Raw genomic sequence first — 11,092 nt, 5'->3', positions numbered from 1 at the left:
GTTTGGTACCGTTGTAGCACTTATTATTAAAAATTAGAAAACGGAGTCCAGAACACAGTGCCAATATTTTATTATTACTTTTCACAAAAGTGGCATGATATTAACAACATTTGTTTATAACAGATATCAATGGGGTGTGCCTCATTTCTATCTCTTGTCTTTAGATCCCCAAGGCTGCTCCCTCGCTAATTTAGGTGTATTTTCTGATGAAGACTTCGAATTCAAAACTAAACCAATTTGCAACTTGTTGTCATTATAAGATTAAGAGTACTGAAATGTCAGTGTAAGTTATACATCAATTAGAATGTATTTATTTACCTACTTTCACTTGTGTTTTAGAAATTCTCTTCCTAATTCCCTTCCCCCTTCCTTTTCCTCTTTGTCCATTTATCACTATTTTATTCTTTTATGATTTTGTGGGATTCATAAAATTGGCTCCTATTTCAATCCGTGCCGGACCGGCAGGGAGGGGCAATTTTCCGATTTTCCGGCGAACCTAGTTCTTCAATCATACACGACATCTGTTACTACTACCACTGCTACTACTGCTGCTGGTGCCACTGCTGCTGTTACTGCTACTACTACTATTAAATTCGTCTCCTGAAAGTGTTGTGCTCTGCTTCTCCCACCTTCCTTCTCTTTCTCACTATTTTTCTTCTCTCTCCTCAAAATTATTTTTAATGGCAATGCAAATTTAAGGAAGTATATTTCTACTGCTAATAGTTGTATTATACTTTATAAGTAATAAAATGTTCACTTATGTCCCTTAAAAGTATTTTGCACTCCTACTTCCTTCTCCCTTTCTCACTCCCTTTTCTACGCTCTCTTCAAAAAGTATCTTCCTACTTGCCTGTAGTCATCTTATACTTTAAAAACAATCAATTAAACTTCTCTTTTTTTTTATTCCTCTCTATTTCTCTCTCTCTTCTCTAAACTCTCTACTTCTCTGGCTTTTCATTCTCCGTTTACGATATTGCTATATTTTAATTACCACCCGGCCTCTACTTATCCCTTCCCCTCCCCCCACCCTCTCACACTGTCACTCATTCTTAATTTTGCGTATTTAAAAAAGTGCCTTTCTGGGATTTTCAACCAATACATTAAGAAACAGATTTTTTCCAACATACACTAAACATCAACCCATAACATTCCACACACTCATATTGTACTTCACAGTTTCCAATATGTTAAAAAAACATAACTCCCAAGCTATTGAGGAAGTTGAACTGGTAATAGATCACCAGAAGAGGATAGATCTACTAATTTCATTGATAACTTAGCCTGAGAATGTGTAACAACTAACAACACAAATATTTTAAACAAGCAGAGGAAATAGTGAACAGAATTCGAGATCTTAATACTTGGGTTGGATGAAAAAGGCATACCACAACTTTGATTTTTGCAACAGAATTACTTCTATCCTTTTCCACATCAACACTTTTCAATAGATTGTTCTCTTGCATATCACAAGCCCTATTAGTCATTTTCGCTTGCTTGTGGGAATTTCAAAGTCGTCAAAACTTCGACTTGATCTGGAAGGATTGATACATAGAACCATTGTACTGACCAAGAGCAGGCATCTGCAAAATTTCAGACAATAAAGCATTTACGCCCTTTCGCTTAAACTTAGGTAGCTTTTTCTGATGCAGGACAAAGATGATATCTCCAGTGACAGTATCATGCTGCAGAAAAATAGAGAAAAGGCATAAGCTATAACATACTAACTCACATAGTTTGACAAGATTCAAAACAAGCTATATCAAGCACACGCTAAGAAGATAATTGACAAAGAATATAGAATTCCGGGCCTACTAAGAAAATTCTCGACATAAAGAATGAATCTGAAAATGTGAAATAAGAAGTCAATAAGCTACCAAGCTCAATATTATTACTATATATCTGTAAACTTTTCTGAAGCACACATTTTGTTTTGCCTGAACGACAAGATACAGAAAAGCAACCTGCTGCATTTGAAGTCATGATAGTCATCGCTACACTTGAAGCAATGAGCTGCAGTTGCTACCTTAGAGTATTAACCCGAAAAGTCAGACCAGAACTCTGAACACTAAAGGACCTGATACTGCAGTAGGGCAGCCAAATACAAATACAACAGAGCAACCAAATATAGCAGAGCTAATAAACAAGATAACAGCAGGTTATGAATTCTTATCAATTACTGCCAAAAACTTTCAATGAAAACACTTCATAGTCAGTTTATAGAGTTCGATAGAGAAGATCATACCACTGACTGCAGAAGTGAGATCTTCTTCACACTTAGCAACAGCATTACCGCGTCCATCATAGGCAAGCCTTTTACTCTTAATCATAAGAGGATAACCAAATAGCATTCCAGAACTCCTTGCTCTTTCATCATTATCTATCTGCATTGGACATAATTCAGCTGTAGGATCCCTAAAGAAGGAATTACAAGCAGCAACAAATGCTTCCTAAAATTTGTGATTGACTAATACCTCATAGGGTACTACCCACCTCCATAAACTCAGGCAAAGGGATCCCATGTCAAGAAGAATGTAGCTTCTAAAGGTATTTATCCTGCATAAAAAGTAATATAGATAGACAAAGACAAAGTTCGTTATTTGGTAGTTGAAGTCTTCCCTTGATTGTACTTTCACATGTCCCCCACAAACATATCAAAAAGCCGCAAATCACATACAGTAGATGTGAGCATTATATTAAAAGGGGAAAAAAAAAAAAAAAAAAGTAAATATCTTGTATAACAAAAGTAATTGCCAAATTCATGAATAAAAAAACTAAGATCATCAAATATTTGTACAATATAAATTTATAATAAAGATACTGTGAGCATAAACTCTAAACCTGGATTATCCTAATGGTAGAGGCTTTAAGTTGGCACTCAACTCCTTGTTGTTCAAGCTTATCAAGTGTGGCAACATCAACATGCTCAATCTCCACTGTCAAAACTCCACATCTAGCCACCAAAAGGATACTTGGTCAATATCGCCAAATAAATAAATTAACTTGAGAAGAAAGAGATGGAAGGTGAGGGAAGGACTCTATTTAATGAAATTCCAACCTCTTTACAAATTCCTCAACTGTGGTACTGTCATCAAAGCTCCCAACCATATGATAATGTGAAAAAGGAGAAGCAGGGCAGTTCTCAGAAAGGTCCAAAATAGCTACTTTGATAGCCATTTCTGATGCAGCTTGGCATAACATGCAACCAAGCTGCCCACCTCCCAAAACACCCACAACCTTTTCAGACACACCTTGTACAGCCAAAGCCTTATTCTCAGTCCTGATCAAACACAACAAAGCAACAATTAACCCCAATTTCCTGGTCAGAAACTACAATACTGAAATCATCAATTCATCAATCAACTACTACGTACTTTGTATTTCTTAATAATTCAATCAACTACTACGTACTTTTTTTTTTTTACCAATTACAGTACTAATTTATGTGCATATAAAAGAAAAAGCGAAGAAACCCTTATGTCTCATAATTTTAGAAATTCTGAATGTACCCACATTTCTCTTAATCTTCATGATTCAGGTAGAGCCTTAAACCCCAGAAAAACCCCCATAAAGCTCTTAATTTGTGAACCGAAATGTTGTGTGTGGGTATGGCCTAAAATGGAAAAAAAACTAATCTGTAAAATACCTAAAAGATAATTCACTTCAGATATCATACAATATAGTAATATACAACCAAGACCTGCTATTTGCAACCATCACCACTAAAACCAAATATAACCACTACAAATCAGCAATCACCAAAAGTTCAATACTTAAATCATTCTTAAACTCAATTTTAAATCAAAAAACGCATGCAAGACAAAAATAACCCAATTCATCGCACACAAACCAAATTAAAATATTATTATTTTGGAACCCAGAGAAAAACCCAATTTTGAAATTGAGGAGACATACTTACCGATAGCATCTCACATTGATGCATGTAGTAATCGAACAATGATTCACTAAATACGAACACTAATACACGTCTCACACTACAAAAACCCGTAATTCCAAATCAATGCATCTCACATTTGAAAGGACGTGAATAATCGAACATTGAATGGCTAAATTCACACATTTAGCCACCGATTTCCGATTCTCCTCCACAAATTTCTTGATTGCTTGGGCATTCATACACGCCTCACCCTACAACAACCCGTGATTCCAAATCAAAAACCATAATTTCAAATCAAAAAAACAAATAAAATATTACAAAGAAAGGTGAAAGATGGAGCTTAGACATTAAGAGTGAAGGCCATGAATCCAGTCCTGAGAAGTCAATGACCAAGTCATCCATCAGTCAACTCGTCCGAGGTTGAATTGTTCTTGTTCCGCCAAATTCGCATCCTCTTTACCCAAATTCGAACCTTTTTCTGCCATTATTGCATCATCTTCATCATCCGTTACTTCTTCCTCGACTTCATCTTCAATTTCTTCATATTCCTCAACCGAAAACCAAAGCACACAAAACCGAAGACAAAGAGTGGAGTGTACGCATGCAAGACAAAAATAACCCAATTCTAAACCTAATTACTCTCACATTATTAACATAATTAACACACATTCAAAATGGTGATTGAAAAACAAATTACCTCTCAAGCTGCTTCAATAATGGAGGAAAATGAGATAAAGAGAAGATGGAGTGAGAAAGTTCGTTTCAAAGGAAAGAGAAAGGTAATGGCGAGCAAAAAAGGGAGAAAAAGAGAGAGTCAGAAGGGCAATTTCGAAGAAGAAAAAAAAAAGGCTATGGCATAAAAGTCAAGTCACTATTCCTTTGGGGGATCAGTGTTCATTTTGCTAATCCTTTGCAACTTCTCACTTTCAAAGGTTGTAGATTCCCTTTTAGATGCATACAATAATTATAAACTACTACAAATTGGAATACTTCCCATAGTAATTTGTTTGTCAAAATGATGTTTACCCGAGGCATAATTCATGACAGCATGATTTGCCCCCAAATTATTTTGCTCGTTGCATAAAGTTTTGTGGTCTGTTTGGTTGTGGTGGAAACTCTTTTCCCATGGCAGTTTCACGAAATTAGAATTCCGTGGCATAATTTGTGGCAGAAGTGATGATTATTTTAATTATCCTTAGCCAAAGTATCCCCTGCTTAAGACTTTTTCATTAGGCCTATGTTTTCTCTACGAGGCTTGAATGGAAATCTCATCTTTACTTTAGTAATTTTATTGCTATGGATTCTAAAGCTCTTAGATTTTAATCATAAAACATTTTTAACTGTTATAGAATCTCGAGAATTGAAAACTAAGGGGTTATAATGTCAAAATTCAGAATTATATTGCAAAAGTGTGAGATATTTATTTATTATTTTCTGAAAATTATTTGAGCCCGTCATAGCTGCCTTTTAAGCTCTGACAATACTGAAACTTAGCTTTTTTTAATGGGTGTTATGACAAATGATTGATTTGCTTGCTATTTAAGTTCCCTTTAAGCATGATTGTGAACTTTTTCGTCGGAACTTACTAATCTGGTACCATATAACAAAACATAAAAATATTCTGGTACTTCCCCACAAAGAAATATTAGCAAGGTACTTTCCCACAAATTGCCCTAATACCTTGATAGTTGATACTTTCCCACAAAAAACTTAAAAAAAACCAAAAATATAGTAGCAAGCATCTGAGCAATTCTCATTCATCTTTTTACATGTTTGAAGAAAATCAACAACTAAACGAAAACAGATTTGTGTATGCAACCCACAGCAATCTTGATAGGGTGGGTATATGCAACCCTGGTGCAGGCTTACAGCACTTGTAATACTTATCGATTGTATAACTAATATCAGTTTCATACCCGACTGACATATGGTCAGTATCCAGAGAATCTGCACCCAAAACCATCTTAATTACAGATAGCATCTCTAAATTATCCACTCTAAGTCTTGAGACCATCAACTATGCCACTGATGCACCACATGTTCAAATGATCAAGCACTGTCCTTAAGATCTACTGATCAAGCTATGTATTCTAAGAGTTACTGAATACTTATAGATTAGCCTGATAGTAAATTATATAATTTCTAGCAAGCAACTCAGCCTTAGGAAGTCTTAGTGGTGTAAATTAGGAAATTCTTTTTTTTTTGGTAAATATAAATTAGGAATTCTATGAATCATCAACCGAATAGAAAGCCAGACTTCAAACCTTGAGATATGATGCATGAAAAAATTCATTTCTACCAACAGGTTTGCATGCCTCCACCTTCCAGCAAACCAGCAGTCCCCTCTTCCTTGTTTGTATCACTTCCAACTTCAAACACGGCAAAAAGGATCCTACATAAGTGTGTAAGATATTCATGGTACACAACAAGTCAACAATGAACAACAACAAAATATATATGAACAACGGCCTAAAAGATCATAAATATACTTTCTATTCAAAATTAAAAGCGCAAAACAAAATGATCATTAATTATGCAAGGTTCATTCTATGAAAAGTGTTGTCCCACAATGTTCTTTCTATAATTAAGAAAAAAAATTATTCTAAGCCATATTTTATAGTAAAAAGACTTATATTTTTTTAGCTTTGTGTATGAACTATGAAGTGCATCATACACAATTGTGTATTGTCTACTAATTGCGCAAACACATTGATCTCAGAACGACTAAAAAGGTAATATAGAAGGCAGCATACACAAAGCCACACATTATACAATCAGGTAGAAAATAAGATACTTACATAGTATGAAGGGACTTGCTTCTTTAAAAGATAAAACCCACTTACCATGGCATAGGAGCCAATATCTCTCATGCAACCACAGAAAAGACTCAGCCTTTACTTTTAGCAGCATCAGAACCAGGGTTCGAAAACATCCCAGTAATGAACCTGCGCCTGTATATATGGAAGACTTTGAGTAAGCTTTGTCTCCATTTATCAGGTTTTGCAATTTCAATTCTGAGTTGATTTTGCAGTCGTCTACATTTTGCTGTAAATTTTATGAACAGTCTCATCTGTCATACATACACCTATCTAATCAAGCAAAAAATAACCAGTCTTGCAGTATATAATGCTTATCTCCAGATATAAAGCAAAATGATATTTCATGACAGAATGCAGCCTGGAGAACTTGAGTCTGCTCTATATCAGCCTCAAACTTGTTCCTATCAGACTGAGGGATTAGGCTACTGCACAAAGTTTGTTTGAATTACTCTATGTTCATAAAATTATTTACTAAATACTTCGCAGACTACTGAAAAGGGTGGTTTCTATGATCTAATCCAAATCATAACATACTTTCACTCAAACAACAAGCAACCTAGAATAAAGATTGAAAGGAAAACCGAACCAATAAGATCAAACTTTATAAATCAAAGTATATCACTACATTGACAATTTTGATTTGTAATTACACAACGTAATTGCAAAACAGAAAACTTAAATATATTTATTCAGCAGCAACAAATTTAAGGAAGGGTGAATGGCAATTAAGTTTAGAGCAAATAGAATCTCCTACATTACTTGCAATGATCTTGATTTGCTGGCTTAAGACAATTGAACGAGGCAAAGCATGGTGCATACATGAAGTGAGTTCCCAACAAAGGCACTTCTCCCTCATTCAGCTCAACAATCTTCTCAACTGTATCATTCAATAGATGGATTGCAAAAATAGACCGATGCACAGAAAAGAAAACAACAGGTGCCTCAGGATGCATGATTATTGGAAGTGTATCTACATCATCAGCCACACATTGCCGTATAAAAGTGCCAACATTTGGCGGGAATAAAGATATACCCGATTTCTTGAACATAAGTTGTGGGATCCAAGCATCAGAGCGTGTTGAACTTCCTGTGTGTTTCCAAATGCATAGATTAGGAGACTTATTGTAGGAAATATAGAGACATCCCTGAGATCCACACAGGTTCGATTCACAAAAGCCCCTTGTAATACGCCTTGGCAGACGTAAAGAGTAAAGCCTGCTTACTTGCCCGCTTGAATGGAATTGCACTCCCACAGCATGCCTCTTGTTCGTCAAGAAAAATAAAGTGTTGTTAACAAACACGCCACTAGACACGTCCCATTTTTCTAAAATGACCGCCTTTTTGAGGCGGAACTTGGACACACACCATTCACGCTTGTTAGAAGAATAAACCTCAACAAATACCATCCCTTTTGTCTCAGAACAAACCCTAAAAAACCGGAGAACCCTAAAATTACATTCCGTTGAGAGAGGACAATCCGTAAGATTGATGATGAATACTAGCGGAGAGCCTTTCTTGAAGGAAGCTTCAGAAGCAGGCCTAGAGAGGTAAAAGGACTCTTTGGTGGCAGGGTTGTATACTACATAAGTATGAGGATCAAGGACGCCAAGGAATAAGCCCCTGTGCACATTCCAATAGCATCCGTCTCCGTATTTCAAGATCACGCTTATCAAGGTGCCGAATTCTAAAGTTAAGTTCCCCAACAACAACCCACTACCACTACCATGATCATTGTGGGTATTCTCGTGGTCACCGATAGTCACGATAGCACTTTCAGTTTCAAAATCGGTAAGGGACCATTTAGTTAACTTGTAGTCACCGACAAGGGACAAAAAAGCCAAGTAAAACGTACGGTTACGGTCATGAAAATCGTCATCATCAATAGATGTGTAATGCGAAATCATGAACAAAAGACCATGAGGAGGAAGGTCTATTCCTTTTTGGGTAGTCAAAACGTGAGACACATGGGAGTGCCATGCCTTGGAGACACATTTGCAACCATAAAGAGGCTTAATTGGCAATTTCCCCATTATCTCAACCCAAATTTCACTTGGCAGTTCGGGCAATTGCAACCCATGTTTCACCAACCAATTTTCTCTTTTTCTTCTTGATCCCCCAAATAATTTATTGTTATCTATATCATTATTATTATCACCGACCAAAGATGGGCAATTCTCATGTTGTTGTTGTTTAATTTCACAAATCATAGTCGATGGCGGACCCACGATTTTGAAACTGGAGGGATGAAATACGAACGTCACTACATTTGTATAATTATTATTGAACAAAAAAATATAAACACTGAATTTGTTTAATACTTCAATTATAATGCATAACACCATCTCCAATGGTGAAACTCAAGTGAGTATTTTTAGGAGAAAGAGATTATTTTTTGCAATGTATACCAATAAGTTGGTATTTAAACTTAGCAACTCCAAAAAAAAGTCGTTAAGTTTAGATACTCAACTTTGAGTCTCATTTGACAAAAAGTGTGGGCCCTTGTCTATATTCTAATATATTTTGTAATTTATTTAAGTTTTACCTTTGTTTTTATTATTTTTTAATCTTTTAATAATTGATGGGTCATAAATTAAAATTGACATTTGTATATTTAAAAGAGTCTCGCCATTGAGAAATTAGACTTCACATGAGTTGTTAAATTGAGAATTGGGTATGGTATCACCATTGGAGGTAAAAAATAACACATTTTGTATTTCAATACTCAAACTTGAGTCTCACCATTGGAGAAACATAATCAATTATCAACCACATGTCCACAGGTTTCCAATCTATTACTATATTTGATGACGGGGTGTTTGCATACATCGTTGACACATGGCACTAATCATAAGCAATCATGCAAGAGCAGTAGAGTAGCTCAAATACATGTTACAAGTAGGGGTGACCGGAACCAGAACATGTTGCAACCGGTTCCAAAAAATATAGGGTTTTGCATACATCGTTGACACATGGCACTAATGATAAGCAATCATGCAAGAGCAGTAGCTCAAATACATGTTAGAAGTAGGGGTGACTGGAACCAGAACCTGTTGCAACCGGTTCCAAAAAATATTTAGGAACCTGAACCTAAACTTGTTTCAACAAGTTCTTAAAAATTGAAAACCAAAACCGACAAGTTCCGGTTCCCAGTTCCGATTCCTGAAAAGTAAGCTTACTAGTTACTGATAAATTGTTACAAATTTTCCTAAAAAAAATAGATGTTACAATAAAAGCTTACAACTTTACAATACTGCAAATATAACAAACCAACACTAATTGTCTATAATATTTAATACAATATTAAAAATACTTGTATTTATACCATTAATTAAACCTTTAATTTTTTTGAAACCAAAATTAAACCTTAAATAGTGAGATGAAAAATGAATAATAGGAGGGAGAGAGGTAGGTGAGGCTTTTATACAATTTTGATATAGGGCTTTATATTTGGGCTTAAATGATAGGTTCCGATTTCGTGTACCCTATAGGTTTCGGGTCCAAAATTTTACTACCCGGAACTAGAGCCTGTTGCAAAAGGTTCCAATTTTATTACCCGGAATCGGATATGATCTTCAGGTTCCGGGTAATAAAATTAGTAGAAGCACGATTTTACCACTCTTATGCATCCCGTCCCTGAGCCTGGGCGAGGGAAAAATGTCCATATTCTATCATTAAAGGTTTATAACTTATAAGGACTAATGCAATTTGACTCAAAATTCATATTAGGTTCGAAAAATCACATAAATTTCTTTTCAATAATAACACAAGTGCACATAGCAAAATTCTAGCTATATAATCGCTCATGGATCAAGTAAAGCCAATAGTTCAATAATCAACGTTAGAAGAAGTGAAGAACCCTAAATTGACTATACGGACAATCAAATTAACATAATGCGAAACCAAACCCTAGGTTGCGAAATTGATATACGATTATTTAAAAAATACTCTTACCTCAGAAGCTGCTTCAATGGAGGGGAGAAAGCTTAAAAAACCGCTTCAATGGAGAACTCAGAGTATGTTTCAATGCAGGCGAGAAAAGAGGGACAGGGGTGTAGCGTAAAAGTGAAACTTTTTTATAAGCTTAAAGACATGTAGTGCCACATCATTTTTTTTTTTTAATTTTCCTTTTTTATTTAATTTTTTTTTAAAAAAAAACTTCTTCAATCTTTAATTTACTCATTAAGTTAATTATCCTTCTGAAACAACACATTCCTTCAATTTCACCATTCAAAATTTGCAAACTGACATTTGATTCACCTTTACTTTCTTAATTAATCTCAGATTAATATATATACTAGCTTAGATTATTACTTAAACTTAATAAATTGTTATCTTAATCTTAAATAACAATAATATGTAACGACTTTTTTTTTGCAGA

At 35.1% G+C, this 11,092-nt stretch overlaps 1 protein-coding gene across 3 annotated transcripts; it reads right to left on the bottom strand.

Annotated features, from left to right (window-relative positions):
- Positions 1–1,110: 1,110 nt before the first annotated feature.
- LOC145611711 (uncharacterized) lies at positions 1,111–10,806 on the bottom strand. Of its 3 annotated transcripts, XM_081667063.1 has the most exons (11): positions 10,666–10,806; positions 7,474–8,949; positions 6,739–6,846; positions 4,242–6,287; positions 4,077–4,146; positions 3,917–3,992; positions 3,056–3,277; positions 2,839–2,950; positions 2,491–2,553; positions 2,243–2,381; positions 1,111–1,682 (listed from the first exon to the last, which is right to left on the bottom strand). In XM_081667063.1, the coding sequence occupies exons 2-3, from the start codon at positions 8,919–8,921 to the stop codon at positions 6,783–6,785; spliced, it is 1,512 nt and encodes a 503-aa protein (XP_081523189.1). In that variant the 5' UTR covers positions 8,922–8,949; positions 10,666–10,806; the 3' UTR covers positions 1,111–1,682; positions 2,243–2,381; positions 2,491–2,553; positions 2,839–2,950; positions 3,056–3,277; positions 3,917–3,992; positions 4,077–4,146; positions 4,242–6,287; positions 6,739–6,782. The 3 variants fall into 3 exon arrangements, with proteins under 3 accessions (XP_081523189.1, XP_081523188.1, XP_081523187.1); XM_081667062.1 differs by having other exon boundaries at positions 2,472–2,553; positions 3,917–4,146; XM_081667061.1 differs by having other exon boundaries at positions 3,917–4,146.
- Positions 10,807–11,092: the final 286 nt, after the last annotated feature.

This window comes from Chenopodium album, chromosome 24 (genome assembly GCF_948465745.1).
Source record: "Chenopodium album chromosome 24, dcCheAlbu1.1, whole genome shotgun sequence".
In the NCBI taxonomy this organism is placed as follows: Eukaryota; Viridiplantae; Streptophyta; class Magnoliopsida; order Caryophyllales; family Amaranthaceae; genus Chenopodium; species Chenopodium album.
Note: the sequence above shows the minus strand (reverse complement) of the source record. Positions and strands in the feature narration are given on the sequence as shown.

What these genes read in the sequence shown, in the direction of transcription:
- LOC145611711 (XM_081667062.1), bottom strand. Translation starts at nt 8,921, where the DNA reads ATGATTTGTGAAATTAAACAACAACAACATGAGAATTGCCCATCTTTG. An exon ending in GCAAATCAAGATCATTGCAA is followed by an intron (nt 6,847 to 7,473) that starts GTAATGTAGGAG and finishes CCATATATACAG; the next exon opens with GCGCAGGTTCATTACTGGGA.